This window comes from Manduca sexta, chromosome 26 (assembly GCF_014839805.1).
Source record: "Manduca sexta isolate Smith_Timp_Sample1 chromosome 26, JHU_Msex_v1.0, whole genome shotgun sequence".
Classification (NCBI taxonomy): Eukaryota; Metazoa; Arthropoda; class Insecta; order Lepidoptera; family Sphingidae; genus Manduca; species Manduca sexta.
In genome coordinates this window covers 14,309,500-14,331,003 of record NC_051140.1, presented here as the reverse complement: position 1 = coordinate 14,331,003, position 21,504 = coordinate 14,309,500, and the positions used below count along the sequence as shown (strand labels likewise).

General features: G+C 35.0%; 3 protein-coding genes and 1 pseudogene across 3 annotated transcripts in view; 2 read left to right on the top strand and 2 right to left on the bottom strand.

The window, feature by feature from the left end:
* Positions 1–641: 641 nt before the first annotated feature.
* Positions 642–5,288, top strand: LOC119190767 (annotated as a pseudogene).
* LOC119190710 (mpv17-like protein 2) lies at positions 4,237–7,652 on the bottom strand. Its single transcript, XM_037443141.1, has 4 exons — positions 7,216–7,652; positions 6,542–6,780; positions 5,925–6,050; positions 4,237–4,248 (listed from the first exon to the last, which is right to left on the bottom strand). The coding sequence occupies exons 1-4, from the start codon at positions 7,439–7,441 to the stop codon at positions 4,237–4,239; spliced, it is 603 nt and encodes a 200-aa protein (XP_037299038.1). The 5' UTR covers positions 7,442–7,652.
* Positions 7,653–10,086: 2,434 nt separating this feature from the next.
* Positions 10,087–20,846, top strand: LOC115441059. The gene is given in 20 exon segments (XM_037443545.1): positions 10,087–10,867; positions 10,943–11,065; positions 11,399–11,576; positions 11,855–12,009; positions 12,157–12,312; positions 13,744–13,964; positions 14,144–14,315; positions 14,495–14,664; positions 14,736–15,018; positions 15,096–15,179; positions 15,330–15,620; positions 16,126–16,346; positions 17,398–17,482; positions 17,754–17,939; positions 18,150–18,374; positions 18,541–18,625; positions 18,705–18,930; positions 19,006–19,241; positions 19,244–19,429; positions 19,432–20,846. Coding segments are annotated over 20 exon segments (4,206 nt in total). The 5' UTR covers positions 10,087–10,426; the 3' UTR covers positions 19,914–20,846.
* A 222-nt stretch (positions 20,847–21,068) lies between these two features.
* LOC115441058 (dihydrolipoyl dehydrogenase-like) overlaps positions 21,069–21,504 on the bottom strand; it is a 46,039-nt gene continuing 45,603 nt past the window's right edge. The window contains exon 12 of the mRNA XM_037443543.1: positions 21,069–21,392. Coding sequence (XP_037299440.1) covers positions 21,327–21,392 — 66 coding nt within the window. The 3' untranslated portion in view covers positions 21,069–21,326. The remainder of the gene's footprint in view (positions 21,393–21,504) is intronic.

The following is a 21,504-nucleotide window of genomic DNA, read 5'->3' as shown; positions in this document are numbered from 1 at the left end:
GAATGAAATCAAATTTATGCTATTATGTGACTTTCTAGTGTTGTGTTGGGTTCATTTTTTACTAACACAAAAAAAAATTCCAAGAAAATAATTTACCACCCTCATAAAACAACTAAAACCAAAAATATTTTATTTTACTTTATATACAGGCTACTAATTTTGAAGTAGTGACCAGTTAAAATTGCTAAGCCAGGTAAAACCCAAGAAAATATATAAAACAATCTTCAATTGAAATATATTTATTTTATTTAAATTGGTTACTGAGTCAAAATTAGTAATCTGTTTATAATATATAATTGCTTTTGTTTTTTTCTAGTTTTTGAAGGTTGTTTAGTTTTTAATCCATAAGTTTACTTTTTCTTTTCTTTGAATGATGAGACGAGCTTATTGTTTGCCTGATGATAAGCAATAGGACCTCCTATTAACAATAAAAACACCATCCAAACACATTGGATTACAAAGTATGGTTTGTTTTCCACTGCGCTTGCCATCCTGAGACATGAGATGTTAAGTCTCATTATATCCACTAGTTACACTGGCTACAATATCCTTCAAACTGGAACATAACAGTCATTACACACATAATTTTAATCACAGATGTGTATATAATAGAAAAATTAAAAGCTTCTTGTTAAAACCACAGTACAGGTGCTATTTCCATGCTCTATAGAATATGCTAGCATAATCCGCCCTTAGAAGGAAATATTCGCGTTAAGAATCAGCAAGACTTGCTGAAGACTCTAGATATTCTTGCAATAAAGCTCATGCACATTTTCATGATTCAGATGAAATTTAAAACCTTATTTATGCAATGTCACAATATAATATTTTTTGATATTGAAGTTTCTTTGCTGTCAATTGTCATTGATTGTGTCACATCAGCAAATAATTTATCCTAATTAATTTTTGAACCAATGTAAAATAAAAATTAAATTGAAACAATAATTTAAATAAATATTAGATCATTTATGTTCCAGATGACTTCTTCTGCAAACTCGTCATGTAGATCATCCCTCAAAGAATGAGAGGCAGGCCCAAAAAACGTGGTGGTGGCGCTGGTAGCAGTGGACCTAGCAGTAGCACTACCAGGAATGCCGGTGTAAGAGTAGGGGAAAGACGTAAAATGGCCAAGAAAGTGTTTGATCCATCAGATAACAATGTACCCAGCAAAAGGAAACGAGGGAGACCAGTGGGTTCTTTAAATAAAAGTACTATTAAGAAGAGGCTGATGATTGCTGGTCATATAAAAGAAGAAGGTACAACATTGTCAGAAAGTCAATTATCTTTTGATGGGAGTGGTGATGAAATAGAACAGGATGACTCCCTTCCACATGAAGAGTCAGGGGGAGTGTGCTCTGTTTGTCGAATTCAAAACCTCGAGGATCAAATGACAGATTAATAGAATGCAGAGATTGTAACAATAAAGCACATTTGCGTTGCCTACAATCGGGTTCGGGAATTCTAAAGCCTCGTCCAGACAACACGTGGCAATGTCCACATTGCAAGACATGTGTTGTTTGTTGCGAAACAAATGATGCTGTAAGTTTTTTAATTTCTTAATTGTATGAAACCTGCAATGCATGTCTTCTATAAATAACCGCAGATCTAAGCGTTGCTGATGCGTTGAAATGTAAAAACATCACGCATTCAGTCAAACGCCGACGAAAATATGGTATTGTTAGAACCTACGGGGTGCCTCCAAATATGGCGAACGCGCCGCTTGCGTGCAGTTCTTACAATACAATTGTTTACGCGCTTTTAATAATGTCTAGCATTAAGCACACGTGGAGTTCGCGGACACTTATTCTTTTTAAACAGAAAGCTAACAAATTTGCACGTGCGTAGCATCTGAGATATGCAAACACACGTACTCGCCAACCATTCGTCACATTTGGACACACTCAACTGTAGCTTTATGATACTAGTTACCATATTAAAGATCCGAAACGTCGAGATAGACATACGTATCCCATATCGGGCTAATGTAGTTCTAACGTTGATCTACTTCGGAGGTAAGTATATTTTGTAGACTGACCTACGTTTTAAAATTGACTGTCTCGGTGGCGTAGTTTTAATCGTACACGGTACGCGTACGACAACCGTGCTGAGGTCTCGGGTACGAATCCCTGGTCGGGCAAAATAATTGTGACAGGGTTGTTCAATCTTAAAAATTACTCAGTCGCAGCTCAGAGTTGGGGAGTTGGCGATGTGATACCCCCGTGCCTCGGAAAGCATGTAAAGCCTTTGTTCCTGCGCCTGATCTCTCACAGGTCATGGATTGCTGTTTCACCAGACTAAGAGAATGAACGAACAGAGAAGGCAACTGTGTACTGCGCACACACTTGTGCACTACAATATCTTCTGCGTACTTGGCTCTCCGTTAAGATTGGCCGCCGTGGCTGAAATTCGGTTAAGAAGTAATCATTATCAACAATCATGTTTTAGAATTTAGACCAAACAGAATTTAACTGACATTGATGATTGCTGAAGTTCTCAAAAGTCTTTTGATTTCTTATGTTCAAGCGAATGTTGACCATCGAACTAAAACTATGTTTGTGGCATTTATCGTAGTTTTTTATATTACCTATAATTTTCTTCCGACGTTATCATAGTACGAGTCTGTACCGAGCCTATGAATATAATATAAAAAACGCGATAAAATCCGAAAAATAGTATTATTTCGATATCAGGCTTCTGATAATTTGCATTTCTTTTACTATTCTCTCTTACCAGAATCACCTGACCCAATACAAATCTATAGTTGTCCATGTAGCCTTGTAGGGTGGTATAGGTAATTTCATCCACAAAGACGCGCCCCACCACTTCTAGTTGATACTTATACCAAACTTTTGAATTATAATCCTATCTGTTTTCAGTATCATATAATATGATATTGCAATTTCCTGACGTTATTCATCGTATTACTGCTTACAGTAATACGATGAATAACGTCATACATATAGGTACATAATACGATAATCACTTATCATTAGGGAAAATCCTGAGGCGCGTCTTCGTGTAAGAAATTTATCTGTAATTACTAATTACATACTTTCAAATGTCCCATTCCAACCTCTTATGAACTGTTTAAGACAATAAAAATTATATATAACTTTTATCCAAATTCAAATTCTTCATTGCAGGGTATTCTCACGGTGTGCAGTATATGTTCAGACGCTTATCACGCACTTTGTCACGCTCCTAGAATACCAGAGAGACATATAGCCTGGGACCAGTGGGAGTGCCATAACTGTCTAGAATTCCGGCCGGCTGCAGTTGGCTCGCCTGCAATAATACCAAGGAATATTGAATACATAGCTCAAAACTCACCATCTTTAGATCCTTTCTTAAAACCACACGAATTAGATAGAGCACCATCAAAGTTGTCAGAAGATACTCCTATAGATCCAAATATACCTGAGTATAACAAATTGGACTACAGATGACGTGTTTCAATATTTTTCAAAACATCATCCTGAGGCTGCACCAATATTGAAAGAACAGGCAAGTATTATTTTGTAAATTCTTTGTAATTTTTTAATAGATTTAATATGTGTCACTTTTTTTATGATGTAACTTTATTGATTACTTTGAGAAGATATTTAATATCTTGTACATGCCTGAGGATAAAATCACAGTAATCGTTTTCTTTATTTTTAGGAATTCGATGGACCAGCTCTATGTATGGCACGCCGCGCCGACATCGTTAGAGGGCTCGGGCTTCCCCTAGGACCAGCATTATCGTTATATAGTATAGTAGTGAAACTACAGACAAGAATAGATGATTGGACTATGTGTTGGGGTTAAAATATAATATTGTAAGTGCTGAAAATAGGAATTCATAGTGCCAGTGTGCAATTCATCTATCAACTTTTGAAATAAACTGGACATCTTTTCAAAACTGTGGGATATCAATATAGTGGCTTAGATAATATATTCGATAGACAGTTATCTGTATTTAGTTATTCTAACCGAAAAAATAATGTTTTTGTAACCAGATATTAAAACCCTTAGACAATATATAAAGTACGCGCCTTGTGTGATCATTCCTTTCTATCAAAGTATTAAACTAAATGCTTATACGTAAATTTATAATAACTGTTAAGTGTGCGTTTATAACGACACAAATCGATATAGTATAATATATTGCTCTTTCTAAGTAGTTACATTGAAAATGACAGAATTTTCTTGTTTGCAACAAAACACACATGGCGCGTCCTTCCTAGATAGTCTAATCTAAGCGCACACCTAATGAAACATGGAGTATTTCACAGTACTTCTTAAATACTATAAAAAGCAATAGGATATGTAATACCTATGATGAATTAGGCTCAATTATGCCAAACGGTACAGTACTGACTTCGAGAAAGTATGTCTATACTGATTTGTGATAATATCTTTGAGTTTATTTTTACTTTAAAAAATAACATAATAATCAGTATTCATTTATGAGCATGGTTTTCGACTACCATGCCTGCTAAGCAGTATATTTACGTACCTACGTTAAAATTTTGCTAATTATAAAAATATACGAACATGAATTCATGCATGGTAAGCATTATTTTTACTTACCTGCAAATTATGCTAATTGACCACAATAAAAAATGATCCTATATGATTTGATGTTCTATTTATCTAGTCAGGAAGTAGTATTTACTGGTCAGGAATAAAATAATTAAAATAAAAACCCCCACACGGAATATTGCTTAAAATATCTAATTTCTGTAATGGATGTAATGATAACATTAAAAATACATAAAATTAAATATATTCAGCCAGTTTTCGTTAGAAACCTAACATTTTTGGAATATAATAATTATTGTGAGCAATCGATGTATATTACTTATGTACTACGTACTAGATCTGGCGTTCCGTACACGCATTGTGTTCGACTCAAATATACTCCAATCTGTACTCCTGACTTCAGTATGATTTCAATATTGATAGCGAGTGGTTATGTACAGTGTAAACCTGGATGTGAATAAAAAATATTAGTCAAATAAGTAAAATTATTTGTTGTTCATGTGAATAAATTGGTTATAACATTGACGTTTTGATTGCAATTTTAGTTCAGATTTTGAACAAATAATTTATATGGACGTTCGTGTCTATAGAATATACTTACGTCAATGTTGTGAACCTTTTATCTACTGAATGTCCATGGCAAGATAAAAGCAATAGGTATACATTTTTGTATACTTTTGTAATGATGCTACAGTAATTTAATAAAACACAGTCTGTTTATGGTTTAATATCCTATGTAATTAAATGTCATAGTGGATATGAAACAGTGTTTGTTTAATTATACGTTTATTTCTGTATTTACTAAAAAAAACTTAAGATTACGTCGCCAAGGGAAAGGTAGCTGCCCCCGCTCTCCCCCTATCCCATAGATTCTAAAAAAGTTGCCAAATGTAACCAACCAAAGACCTAAGCTTTTGACTTGACTTAACTTTCTTGATCGATCATTCCTATACGTCGAAACTCTAATGAATTCACATATTCCATTCCTAATTTTCCGTAGGGTAAATTACGTTCTGCTCTATATTATTATTAAAGCGGGAAAGGGGAAGTGGTGGAGGAACATGTGCTCTCGACTTTACAATTCATACTTTTCTCATCCTCCATATCAACTTGCATCTTGTAGAATTGCAACAATAAGACAAGTAGATGTCATTTTTATTAACCGCCATTTGCAATAAACAATCCCAATCGATTTTTTTTATCCAGCTCATACGAATCAGGAAAAATATTTTTGACATGTTTACAAAGGAGTTATTTTGATTGGTTCATTTTCAGAATCAGTTTGAAGATTGAGTTTGGGATTATTTATTGAAGTGCCTGAAACACTGGGCATATGCAGCAAACTTGGGAATTCATATAAGTACTTAATAATATTTTTTTTGGAAAAAATTAGCACCTACTTGTTTTTTAAATGATAGGAATATATTAAATATCATTGTTGCTAAATTAATGTATAAGACTCTGTAATGCGTGGGTAAGTAGTAAAAGTTTAAGAATTGTACTGGTGGCCAATACAAGCAGTCACCCTGAAAAAGAAAGAAAAATTCTTACAATTTGACTTATAAAAAAATATTATTTATATTGCATTTAAATATTATTAATTTAGATAAAAGTGGGTTGGAAAATAGTAATACCAATAATAACAAAAATTACATACAGACAAGATTGTATAACCTAATGATTGTCATACTCTGAATATTTTTTCTTGTAAGAAAGAGACAAGAATATAAGTATGTAGGATATTACTAAATTATTTTGTGATTGTTTTAGCTTGCTAATTTTCACATAATTAAATAGTTACGTAAATACAAAAAACAATATCAATCCAAACCCCTATTAATAATATTGTCAACCAATGTCATCATATTGTCAATTATTCAATAAAATAGGACAAAAGAGGAATTGAATACAAATTTAATTTTAAAAATGTGAAAATAAATGTATAGTTTAAGAGGACTTAACAGAAAAATAAATTAATTTTGAAGGTTAAGTGGGAAATATAGATTATGCTACATACCAAGTACACATATTTAAATTTCTTTACAAGTTCATCCTTGCTTTCCTCTAAAGATTTATTCTCAAGGATTCCCATTCCATAGAAAAAACACAATATAGTAAGTGGAGATACAACTGCTTGATCACATAGTATTTTTGTGAATACAGTTTTGAAGTTTGCCTTGGGCAATATTTTATCTAAATAAATATAATAATAATGGTGCATAGGACCCATTAATGTGCCCACTATAAACATACGAGCTGAAATAAGAATAATATTATAGACACATAGAACTGCAATATATTGCAGTTTGATTTATTGAAGCGGCGATAGCCTAGTTGGGTGTGGAACAGACTGCCAAGACGAATGTCCGCAGGTTCAAATCCCAAGGGCACACACCTCTGAATTTTCTAAAAAATCATGTGTGTATTCTTTGTGAATTTATCGTTCGCTTTAACGGTGAAGGAAAACATCGTGAGGAAGCCTGCACATCTGAGAAGTTCTCTATAGGAATTTCGAAGGTGTGTGAAGTCTACCAATCCGCACTAGGCCAGCGTGGTGGACTAAGGCCTAATCCCTCTCAGTAGTAGAGGAGGCCCGTGCTCAGCAGTGGGCAAGTATATAATACAGGGCTGATATTATTATTATTATTATTGATTTATATGGTGCATTATACGTTAAAAAAAAAACATTACCTGCTCTGAGCCAATCATATCTTTCGGGTAAAATTTTTGATTGAAATTCAATTTCTTGTTGTATCAAATCACCAATGGCCAAAAACCCTCCAGAGGTTAGACTATTCGTAAGCAATAAATTTTTCTTAAAAAAATATTGAACACCACGATGAAATATAGACTCATTTCGACATTGTTGCTTGAACGTTACACTGTGCTTGAACGGAATACGACGAAAGGCAAACATTGTAGCTGTCTAACACAACTTCTGAGAGGTTCTGAAAGAGTTTTCAATTAAGTTTATAAAAAACGTTCGCTAAAACAATTACTTGGGATATCAATGTTATACTGCACAAAATTATAACGATATATTTGCGCCAAGACAAAAAAATGTGCAATATTATATTTGATCTTGCGCATTAAAATTAAATATTGCGCCCTTGTGCGCGCTTTGTTTATTTATGTCAAACAGATGTCAAATATCTGTATTGTTTTTGAAAATTAAAATCTATGGAATGGAATATAAGGTCTAGCTTATACAAATAGTACATAATTCCGAATTTAGGATTTGAAATTCAGAATCTGAACAATGGATGCTTGCCCAATCATTTTCAAACAGTATAGATATGCAATACCCTACGAAAAAGTATTCCGCATGCACCCATACATATTCTTAAATATTGATATGTGTAGTTTTGTTGACGTTTCCAAAACAGACGGCTAGTTTTTATTTACGAGTTGTGTAGAAAATTCCGGGTTTTCAGATAGAAGATGGAATATCTTATGGAATGTAAATGTTAATATGAATAGTGTAGCCTCATAGCACAAAGGTGCTAGCCTCTCATTTTTCTAAAAAAATAGAAATGTGGCCACTTTTCTACTAGACTAGAAACTAGGAAGATAGATTACCTGGGAAAAAATAGATTTACGAAACAGATCTAAATTCATAACTGATATAAAATAAAAAAATATTTGTTTTACTTTCACGTCCGCTTTTATTTAATTTAAAAATGAATACAATATAGAAAGAAAATGATACTAGAAATATAACAAAACAAAATATGAAATGAGTAAATTACAAGTTTTGTGAAGTAAGGTCAGTCGGGGGAAGTGCGCCATAAATTTTTCATAGCTGGATTCAATGCAAAATAATTTCTTTTTGTTTTGACTTAAGAATGTAATTTTATTAATTTAAGAATATTTGGTATTTTGTGTTAACAATCTATAGCCATTCAAGGAAATCGGACCATAAATTAATAATATATTGCTCAAAGTAAAAAAAATGGAAGTAGGCGCACTTGCCTCCGGAAATGGGGTAAGTGCGCCTGTGTACAAAAACGCCAATATGAAACATTATAAAGAAAACACTCATTTTAGTCCATAGAGAAATAGGTTTTACTCGCATTGCTCTTGGATAATTTTTAATCACTCAATATTATAACAAACTATGGCTGTCAAATCAAATTCGGGGTAAGTGCGCCATATATTTGTAAATCAGGGCTTCAAAACATTTTACAATTTCTTTTGCTATATTTAGGTATTAATATTAGAGTTTTGTGTGCGGATATGTTGGAATAAAAAAATAGTACCCTAATACGAAATCCATTTTATTTCTAAAAACTAAAGAAAACATACAAAAATGTAGGAATTAACGATTTTGAATGCGTTATAACTCAATTACTTAGAATTTGACCTTATGATATTTGATATGTTTTAGCTGCATTATACCCAGATAACGTGCCTGATCGAACATTTGCAACCATTTCACGTAAAGTTGCTCTAGACCAAGGTATTTCAGTTTTTATTTTTTAAAAAACGAACCATCTAAAACAACAAATATACGATGAATTAACTAATACGCCCTTTTATTTAAGTCGGCTCAAAACAAAATACCTTGAGTACAAAAAAATATACCGTTAAGTCTAACATTTTAATAATAATAATTCATGTTAGTAAAACATATTCTCAAAAAAGGTTGGTTATATATGGATCAGGGGCAAGTGCGCCATACGACTATTAACTGTGGCGCACTTGCCCTACTCGAAAATTTTGAGGTACATTTTTTCGCATTGCTAAAAAATCCTTTATTTTAGTATATATAAATAAAATTCAGGCAGGAAGTTAAAATAAAAGGTTTAAACTATGTGTTCACCTTACTGGTTTACAGAAATATGTTAAATATCTTGAAATATTTGATGTTATATTTTACGGGGTCATCTCTGTTTACGGGTCTAAAAGACACTTAAAATAAAATGGCGAATAAATCGTATTAAAATGAACAGAGCCATCTATGTTTTTTAGTGGAACTATATTTCAGTTAGTAGCATAGATATAAGATTGCGGTAATTGTATAACATCAATAGTTTTCAATTTTTTTAGGGCAGGTGCACTTACCCCGTCGGCGCACTTGCCCCACCTGACCTTAAGTATTTAGTTAGGTATTTTACATTCTAATTGAAATTTTAGTAAAAGTTGTATTCATCCACGTATTAGCCCTTAAAGTACTTATTAACTGAGTGTGACGAAATGAATTCCGGGTCTTCGGTCAGTACGCTCGCCAAATTAATTTTTTCAGACAAAGGCAGAGAGATCTAACTAATTCGCCTCCAGAAAAAATAAATCAATATGTTTGTGATTGCCAGTCATGACAACTTCTTATATCTATTGCTTTCGACTTAAAAAGAGTCTAAATTTAGAAATGAGCTTTACTAGCGTCATTTGTCCGTTGTCAACCCCATTATATTGTATTTGTCATTCTGAATTCCGTTTTGGAACTTAACATGCATTTCCGAATGTATAAATCTAGCCTAAAATCGTCATCTGGCACTTAGCCGTCACTTTGGCATCTATAATCTGTCATATTCATCCTAAACCGTCAGTTGCCCTCAGAGACCAATAAACTAGAGTTGCCCTTCTCAGTTGTCAGATGGACAATCGAAAATGTCAGTCTATCTAAGCGACTCAGTGAGTGTCATTGCTATTGCGCTTTACAGATTTATATGATGGAATTTACGTTTAATTAAAATAGAAGGGATTAAAACCATAAACTGTTAATTTCTATTAAGTAAAACGTATTGTTAATGTATAATATCTTCGAAGTTCCAGTCACAACTGAGTGTTTTACATATAGTTGGAGATAAAAAAAAACATCCCAAGTGTAATAATATTATTATAATGGCCAAAATTTAATTGCTATTCAAGTTATTTGTGGCCAACTACCAAAATTAACAAAATGTCTCTTGTACACGGAGATCCCTTAGACTTTTCTGGTTTGTTTAAACTAGATGTGCTGGTTCAAATAGATGTAGCTACATATAGTTTCTATGAAGTCGGCTTAAAAAAGTTTTTTGCATTTTCAAGTGGCAAAGAGCTTATATTTATTTATATCAATCCACAAACCGGTAGAGCCGAAAAAAATTATGATTGGGATTTTTTGGATAATCCTATATACTGTATGTGCTTCGAGCCTAGCGGTACTTGGGTTCTTATGATAAGCGAGCAGAAAGTGCTATTGGTGCCATTCTTGCCGCTGTTCGTTCCGCAAAATGCATTTGACCACAAATGGTCACTGTCAAGTGTTACTGTGCTACCACTTGGCAGTATTGCAGAGGCAACTTCAGTTGTGTTTTGGCTGACTAAAGAGTCAGAAAATGTAGTCATTATTGGATCTAAAGTAAGTTTGAAGTTTTTTACATAATTACATATTAATATATTAGTATATTTTATTAAGAATTTAATATAATTACAGACTGGTGCTATTACATTCTATTCTTTGGAGTCCCAATCTATTGTGGGTGAATGTAAAGTTGCAGGAGTTATAACAGATTTGCAAATATGCTATGATGATTCGCTTGATTTATTGACTCTTTTGGTAAGTTATTATTTTTGTTTTGTTAATTTAGAGATCACAAACTATATTCCAGGAGTTTGTCCTGCATTTTGGGAGTGTTTATAGAATTCTACCACAGTATCCCCTGCCTTTCATATAAGTGACTAATAGGGCCCATTGGGGGACCGCTGGCAGGCAGTTGAAGGCTGCTTGACATAAGTGCACTTTTACTTTTGTCAATTATATTGTATAACTCTTGGGATGGATGGTAGTGTGGGTGGTTGGCCTCATGCTGCCATCAACACCTTTACTTCATTTTGTCACCATGAAGTCCTTACATGCTACATGGTTGCCAACTGCCGTTTTAAATTATAGGTTTCCAGCACCAAATGTCATCATTGGAAGCTTGTATTAGAGCATCGGTCTTTTGGTTACAACTGGCTTCAACAGACAAGAGCACAAAATGATAAAGACAAAAAGGACAGCTTCATGTCTTATATAAGACAGTTGTCTAAGGATAAAATAACTTTATTGATACAGGGTGGATCAAAAGGTAGGATTTAAAAAAGTATATAAAGTTTTTTGATCTCATTTATTAATATTGCATATTATAAACAGTTTTCTTTTGTAATATTAAGGAAATAGTAGCACTAATATATTATATTTCACACATTTTATTTAAATATGTTTGTTTTGATTTAGGCTAACCCTAAGTGATATAAGACAAAAATACATAGTACTTATATAAATATATGTTAAAAAATATACAATTATATAATTGTATATTTTTTAACTAGTTAAATAAACATTTAAGTTTTATTTTATTTGTAGATGACAACAAGGCTCAAACAGTGGAATATGTGCTGAAACCTACAGATTACTTACCTATGTTCCGCCAGGGATCTAATAATTGGGCTCTTACAGCACAGTATGTGAATGGGAGACATTTCCTGACAGCATTTGAGCTTAATGAAGGGACAATGATTGTAAGTTTTATTCAATAAGCATTTATTGGCTTTTATATCAGTTAGCATTACTATACTTGTGAATACTAGTTTAAAACATATAAAAGAAAATAAATCACTGATAAAAAAAATCTATATTGTTCAAAATGTCTATGATTTTTTTTATAGCTGGAAAGCCCAGAAGAAGATACACCTTCGAGGACTCTTAGGCCTAAAATCAAAAAAGATGGTCAATATATTCAAGGTCTTTGGTCCCAAAGAATAATTTATTTATTAAGAAAAAATGAATTGGAAATTCATAGTTCATGTTTTTCAATTATTCAGGTAAGACATATAGTAAATGGAAATGTGTACAATGTTATAATATAATATTTTACCCAACCATTTATTTTATTCTGTATATTATGTTAAAAAATGCTCCACCATATTGTATAAAACCCAACTTAATCTATACTATTATATAAAGCTGAAGAGTTTGTTTGTTTGTTTGAACGCGCTAATCTCAGGAACTACCGGTCCAAACTGAAAAATTCTTTTTGCGTTGGATAGCCCTTTGTTCGTGGAGTGCTATAGGCTATATATCATCACGCTATATCCAATAGGAGCAGAGCAGTAATGGCTAATCTCAGGAACTACCAGTCCAAACTGAAAAATTCTTTTTGCGCTGGATAGCCCTTTGTTCGTGGAGTACTATAGGCTATATATCATCACGCTATACCCAATAGGAGCGGAGCAGTAATGGCTAATCTCAGGAACTACCGGTCCAAACTGAAAAAATCTTTTTGTGTTGGATAGCCCTTTGTTTGTGGAGCGCTATAGGCTATATATCATCACGCTATGGCCAATAGGAGCGGAGCAGTAATGGCTAATCTCAGGAACTACCGGTTTGAACTGAAAAAATATTTTTGTGTTGGATAGCCCTTTGATCCCGGAGTGCTATAGGCTATATATCATCACGCTATGACTAATAGGAGCGGAGCAGTAATGAAACATGTTGCAAAAACGCTGAAAAATTATTAGTTTTGAGAGCTTCCGTTGCGTGCGCTGCGTAAACGGTTAAAGTTATGCAACAATGATGTATGACGGGATTGTTCCTCTTAAAAAGTTCTAAAAATATATATTATAAAACAAAGTCCCCTGCTGCATCTGTCTGCCTGAACGTGTTAAACTCAAAAACTACCCAACGTATTAAGATGAAATTTGGTATGGAAACAGTTTGAGACCCTGAACAAAGGCTCCCGGGAAACTACTACTTTTATATCGGAAAACTTTAGCCTGAAAAACTTTATAACGCGGGCGGAGCCGCGGGCAAAAGCTAGTACATAATATATAGAGTGGCAATTAAATCATTTTTTAAAATGGATTTTAATGTAAGATTATATTTTAATAAATACTTATATAAGGAAAGCTTACAAACTTATAATAAATTACTAAAGTAAATTTCAGTAATAAATTAAAATTAAGTTGCAGTGATGGTCATAATAAACTGAGTACTGCTAGGTATGGAAATCTAATGATAGTAAAAACTTTGCCTGATCTATCATAATAGGTTGTTCGTTATAACGCAAATATATTCTTCCCTTTTTAAAACTCTTGAAATGTACAATTTCTAGTGTAAACAATATTAGTTCATATTGAAACAGAAAATAATGTAAAGCAATATAACCAACATCATATTAAGACAAATCAGAAATAGTTTTTACTATACTTGGAATAATATCTGTTATTTAATGTTGTGTTTGTGTTTCTTTACAGGGTGAAGGTTTATTGGGCACTAAAAGAGATTTCACACTGTTGTGGTCAGCAGAATTGATTGGTGATATCATCCAAGCTCATCTGATGTCAACAAAAGAGCCTCCGCCCGCAATCACGGGATGGCAACAACCTACGTTTATGTGTGATTTGCAAATCCCTCGCTTTAACCTAGAACCATGTCTTATTGTCACAACACACGGGGCTTATGTATTGAGCACTATGTAAGTTTATGCATGTTTATATTACCTTAAACATATTGTGTTGTTTTCACTTTTAATATAATTATATTGGTGTTTAGTACTCCAATTGATTCGTTTTTATATTTTAAGGAGATAAAACGATCGTAAAAAAGTGTTTTATGTCTAATAACGAGTCATAAATAAAATATAACATTTTTCAGGTGCGAGCCATGTGAATGGCTGGTGGGATTGATAATGCGCGGGTGTACGGGTGCGGAGCAGTCTGCGGCGGGGATGGGCGCGCCGGTGGGCCCGCTGTTACGTGCTGCGGCCGACATGCTCATGTCTAGAGGGAATGTCGCGCCGGCGCAGTACTTGTTCTCTTTGTCTCAGGTTAGTAACTTTTCTTTAGTTAGATAAAAAATTATAAATAAAGCACGTTACGGTCTGAAATAAGCCAATTACGTAAGTAAATTATTTATTTATGTAAAATTAACGATATTCTATACAAAAAAAAAAAAAAAATTAAGGACAAAATACGCCTAGTTCATTGCTTTTTTCTATTCTTACAGAGTCCATCAGATGGTTGGGTTGCGCGTTTAGGTGTTTTTGGTCGTATACAAGAAATAACGCATTACAAACCGACAAGCAATTTAGGCAGCCTCGGCAATACGGCGGTCACCATAAAACTATTGGCATTTCTTATCCAAATGAGAGTGCGTGAAGATAAAAAGTTTGACAAGTATGGCTTTTGTAAATTATGCTCCTTTATTTATTTATTTTTTGATTTTTCAATATTTTTTTTTATTTCAGGAGCATAAAGTTCACAATGCTGAATACAGTTGAACTTCAAGAGCTAACATCGTTTGCTGCTGCTATTGGTCTTTGGGATTTAGTACCAGCATTTAGTATTCAGCGTGGGCACCCTAACTTGCTTCTAGTTGCCATTAAGTCAAGAAAAGATATATGTCGCGGAGCACTAAATATTCTCCTAACGTACCAATGTCTGGTTCCATTACTTTTAGAAGAAAATGGACAGTGGTTGTTTGATTATATTACTGATAAATGTGATCAATTTGATACAATAATTTTAAAGGTATATGATTAAAATTTTATAGCAAATGTATTAATTATTACATGTTGCTTTAATAAAGTGTTTTATTATTATTACAGCGGTTGTGTTTATGGCTAAATCCGCTACAAGACCAATTGAGACCGTTAATGCGAGATATGAAACAAGGAATCACTACGATTTATGTATGTATCTTTTATTACATTTTTCTTAATCTTTACAATGTGACGATTATCATTTAGCAAATACAGCTTTGTCTTATTTGACTGGTGCATAAAATATGACGTATGTTCTGATGTTATTACATCGTAAGAATATATAAACTCCTTTTGCAGACAACAAGAATGTTGAATTTAATATCGACATTCACTAAAGTCGCATGTGCGGTGGAAGCTCGAGAACCATGTCCAGAAATACATTTAGAAGTGACACAAGTGCCAGAGACGTGGAAAAATCAGTTTGTACCGAGACGTGCTCTAAGCTGTGGGCTGGCGCACTGGGCCGTGGCCGACGAAGGGAATGCTAAAATTATGAACACAAACACTCCTGTTAATACTGAGTTGATAGGTAGAGTCCTTGATGTGGCCTGCGGTAGACACCATACGCTTGTCTTGACAGAAAATGGGGTAAGAATTTATTGTTATATCGGTTTATATATAATATTCCCAGTCGGTACCATGTGCTGTTGTTGTAAATGTCTTACGTACCGTTTACGGTAAATTAAACATAGTTAGATGGTGAATGTGTAAAAGGAAAATGAACTTTAATTTTTTAATATTCATATTACACCTTTAAAATACCATTACGTATAATTTCATTGTTAAAATACTCTAAAATATTTGAATTTTTTCATTCACTCTAACTTAAAATAGTTTTCTTTTGTATACCAACTTTTTGTAAGAGCCTGTATATCTTACTCATATTATAATACAGAATGCATGTTTTAACGTTTACGCTTGTGACAAGCAAACATACAAACCGATGAATAGATTCGGATAAAATTTGGTAAATAGATTATCTTTTACTTTGGAAATGTACACAGTGGAACTTCCAGACTGTAACAAAGCATTCATGCGTGTGTCGCCGCCAGCGTCAGCTAGTTTGAAATGCTGAAACAGTTGTTGGTTGCAGATATACGCGGCGGGGGACAACATGTTCGGGCAGCTGGGCGTGGGCGCGGCGTGGGGCGGCTGGCGCTGCGACGTGGCGCGCGCGCCGGGCGCGGGCGCGGGCGCGGCGGCGGGCGCGCTGCTGCACGTCGCCGCGCACTGGACCGCGCCGCTCTGCGCCGTCGCCGCCGGCCACTACCACTCCGCCGCCATCGACGTCGGCGGCCGACTTTACACTTGGGGGTACTCCATGGCTCTGATATTTAAATTATTATATCTACCAATTCTGTTTTATATACTGCCCACTGCTGAGCATGGGCCTCTTCTAGGACTTAGAACGTTTAAGCAGCAAGTCCACCACGTTTGCCTTATGCGGATAGGGTTGTGGACTTCACGTACCTACGATATTTGATGAATTATTTAAATGGATATAGTACCTTGGGTTCTAAACCTGCGGACCTTTGTTTCGACATTCCACTCTCACCCCTAGTAGGCTATCGTGTATTAATCATTGTAAGAGGCTGTTAAGGTCTTGTACTCTTAAAACCCTGCTAGTAGTAGTTGAATTAAAAAAAGAAAGAACCAGTTCCCATTTTGAATACAGACAATGCGTCTTTTTTGCTAGTAGTATTTAACATGGTTGTGGGAGACTTACCATCACGACACACGTTGTTACGACAACATGGGTGACGTGATGATAAGAAAAGCATTGTCAATAACATCTGAAAGATAGATATTATTGACGGCGGTAAACGGTTGTAAGCGCTCGATGCCAAATTATGCGGTTCATGATGTGCGTAAGTACTTATGCACTATGAATAGATATTGTAAAAATAAGTTCCGGGTGGTCGCACAATAAATTTGGCTACATTTTGATATGTGCGCGCCGCCAAGTACCTATTGGCTAATTACATGATCTATTTATTACAGTAATAAATCAGTGGTGTAAGCGCAGGGCAGGGAGGGGGGGGGGGGGTCGTTGTTATCGACCAAGGTGATTAAGTTTTGTACGATTATAGAATATAATTTTTTAATAATATCTACTTGAATATAATTACATTCTTTGATATTTGTTTCGTCATAAACCACCGTGTACTATCTTCGCAAATATTTCGTGTAATATGATATTTAATAGATACCTGCCTATAATGAGACAATTCCTAAATGTTTTTTTGTTAGAAATTGCCATATTTTCATATTACAAATAACCATGATTAGGTGTACATTTATAATATTTTGTTCTGCATAATATGCGAAGTACCTATGAATTTACATTTTATACGTTTGATTTTAGATGGGGAGTTCATGGTCAGTTAGGTTTGGGCACCATCGATGATCACAGCGTCCCACAACTTGTCACTAAGCTTTTGGGTAGAAAAGTAAGTAACTTTTACAGCATTATTTTTGTTTCTGCTTTTACTATAAAGGAAGTAGTAAAATTGGTATTGGGTATTCTATAGAAGTCATGCAATATTGAACTGATTCTCTATTTGGTTATTTTGGTTGTACAAATTTCGCATTTATGCTGGTTACACGTAATTGTAGTTGTATAAGTATAGAATAATGATTGTCGAAATATAGCTGAAGTACGGAGTGTAGGATCAGTCGGCAGTGGTGTAACGGTGTATCGGCATGGTGTACTGTGTGCAGGTGGTGCGCGTGTCGTGCGGCGCGTGCCACTCGCTGGTGCTGGTGCGCAGCGGCGAGGTGTGGGCCTTCGGCAGCGGCGCCTTCGGGCAGCTCGGCGCCGCGCCGCGCAAGGCCTCCGCGCCCGTGCGCGTGCTGCTGCCCGCCTGCGACCCCGTCACGCACATCGCCGCCGGATACTTCCACAACGTTAGTCATTTTTGGGATTAAATGTACCACCACCATCGTCTCATAGAAAACAGACCGCTTTTCTCTTGGGTGTGATTATTGGAAACCCAAACACTTAATTAACGATGTTAAATGTGAGTTTTACTTTACAACTGACAACTTATCCTCGATTAGTCTGGTAACATTGTATTATTAGCCTTCTGTGTACTCGAGCACAGGTGTTTGTTTCAGCTGGCGCTGACGAGCAAGGGTCAGGTGTGGACGTGGGGCGCGAGCCCGCAGCAGGTGCGCGCGGCGGCGGCGCGGCGCGCCTCCTCCCCCGCCACCCCCGCCGCCCCCGCCACACCAGCCACACCCGCCAGCCCCACCTCACCCACGGCGCCTGAAGTACCGCAAGATGTGCATCTACTTCCACATCAACTTGATCTCACTCATATTAGAGGCGATATTGTTCAGGTAATTAATTACAGGCTTTCCTACATTTGTACTAGTCTTGATGGATCAAGGATGGATCACCTTAAATATTCTATAACCTATGCAGTGTAATAAATAAGGAGGAAACGCAAAACTCAGAACTGACCTTTTGTTAATTCAATCCCTAACATTTTATTCGCCTTTACAGTTGGCAGCAGGCTGGCATCACTCTTTCATAATGAATAATTTCGGAACACTCTACGGTTGGGGTTTAAATTTCGATGGACAACTAGGTGAGTAAAAATATATCTTGACTTTATATATTTAGGTTCATTATTTTACTGCATCATTAATTCTTTTACATTGTGTCAGGCACCGGAGATCGTAAGCAGGTGCAGGCCCCGACAGAGATAAAAATCCGCACGGACATTCAGCCAGACACAGTAAAAAATACCAACTCTAAAACACCAGAAGTTGAAAATAAACAATTTAAAACCAAAGCACTTGTCGCTTGCGGCGGCGACTTTACTATTTACATCGATGATGACGGTCGGATATATACAACTGGAAATACTCATATGCAGGTAAGAAATAACAATATATCCTCGTAGATTGTAAAATTCTTGTTGATTACTTTACATTAATCTTGTAATTTTTTAGGGGTATTGGAATGGGATAAAGGCGGTAATAGGATTATAATGATGAAAACTACGAAGCGTATAATCAAGATACCAGCGAATCGCAACAACAACAAGTTCATGTTTCAACCTATTGACAGAGTCGATATCATGTTCCCTTTTGATACAGATGACTTGCAAAGGAAGCCCATAGAACCGCAGTTAAATCCGCTGACGTCCTTTAAGGACTTTACCAACACATCATGGGCAGACGATGTCCTAATTCTCTTAAAACTTGGATAAGCGACCAAAACGTGAACGGGAATCTCAATATGGCAGCTAAACTAGCTTATCATAATAATTGTTATTCGGAATGCTTAAGGTTACTGTTAGAAAATTTAAAATGTGAAGTTGCGCAAGATTGTTTTATTCGATACACAATGTCACCCAAAACGATGAAAAGACAGAAAAAGCAGCAGCAGATGCGGATGTTAAGAAAATATTAATCAGGTCCACTATGGCTAAGAGGATTAAAGAAATTTCCTTGACTATTCTAAATGAAGAACCATATCCGCCAATTGACCCTGCTATATATCAAACATTGGCGTGTTGTTGTGACGAAATGCGGTACATAAAAAGGCAAATCACACAAAAATATAATACTTATGAAATGGAAGAAGACATGTCAGTGAGGGCAGCTAATATTACTGACAAATGCGTAGAGGTTTTTCCTGTTAACGCGGACTTATGGGAGGCTTGTTTCCGCATAGCGAAGGACTTTTACGTGGAAAACAACTTGAGTATCTCAGAACTTGAACGCGTATTACGTAAATACATGGAATCAAATCCAACGACTATGGCAGGTGCAGTTTTATACTCAAATGACTGTACTCAGTACAGTGAAATCTTGTCGTCTAAGTTTTACTTGAATATGTGCAGCCAAGTTTTAGATACATGGGGTTGAATGTGAGGCAAAGCATCCTTTAACCTTCAAGGCGACTCATGTTGCGCAATATCGGACTATACAGGTGTTAAGCTCTTCGTTTGTGTAACAAATTATATGTCTTATCCATTAAACGAATCTTGCCCCAATATTTTTAGATATAGCTTTATTAATGGGATGGCTTTGGATTTAGTTTTTGTCGAAGTAAATGCAGAGTACATTAACGCTTCTCTGGTGACCATCACATTGGAAGACAGAATATTTCTAACTTACTCTTAGATGTAACTAGGATTTCTGCACACTGTTTATTAGTTTTGTATTCGTTATATTACGTTATATACTTATTACAGTCCCTCAATCGTTTGAGGCATTCTTCGATACCCGTTGTTATTTTATATATTACTTGTCATTCAGCAGAGCTTAATTTGAAGAAGAATATTTTGCTTTAATTTAACATTCAATGTAGGAAAATATTATCGGACTCTCAAATATTTATTCCTCTCAAGTATTTATGTAGCGTTATAGTATTCGAGCTTCAATAGGGTAACATGGGGTCATTTACTATTACTATAAATAATAAGCAGTTTTAATTATAAATTTTTATTTTACTTCTCGCGATTTACCTGTTTACTCTAAAATTATATTTTAATTTTTATTGTTGTTTTGTAGAGCTGGAAATATTTATGTGCCACTATGAGATAAGTTGTGAGATATTTAGTATTGTAGCTTACCCGCTCTTGACAAATTGTAGAGTATATCTATTTAAATATTGTAAGTCACAAAACGTAACTACACCCATACTTGTTGGCGATTACAATCAGTCGCCGTTATTTTTCTAGTCACAATGTAGAGATTTTATGTATGACTGTCATTTATATACTATTGTTTTTTTTCTACCTTGGTGCATTAGAATGCATTGTGCTAAATCAATGCTTTATTTAATAAATAATAAAAGTTCGCATGAGTGTCATTAGTTTTCCCAAAAGCATTAAAGCAAACTACTCTTTACACTAAATGGTAGGTATTTTTGTAAGTTATTTACAAAAGTAAAATAAATACACCAATGTACATAACATTTACTTCAAGTAAATGCAGGAAAAATTTATGGGTATGTTCTCAGAACAGAACAAGGGAATATTGTGATATAATCATTTTTATAAATAAATACAGCAACAATAAATTATCACATAAAATTGCGGTACATAGATCTCAATAAATAATGCGTTTATACGTTCGACACGAAACTTCTCAATTACACTTTATAACGAAGATTTACATTGACGGTGAAACGGCTAAATTTCTTTACCCGAAATCATTCTTATTAGATTCGTACAAGATTCCTTAGAGAGGACGAACGATAGCCTAGCTTACACCCTGATGTTTCAGAGGGTTTAAGTTTAAGTTTTTTTTTGTATTTCTAACGTTATTTTTAAATTAGAAGTTTATCGGTTTGCCGCAGTATGCTGCCAGGTTAGCCTCACGAAGCGCCTCGGCACATGTCTGTGAAATAAAAAAATGGAGTTAGTAGGAAAAGATCAGTAATTTCGTTGGTTAGGTTGTGCGTACCGTTACTCACAGGATGCGCGTGGCACACTCTCGCGACGTCCTCGGC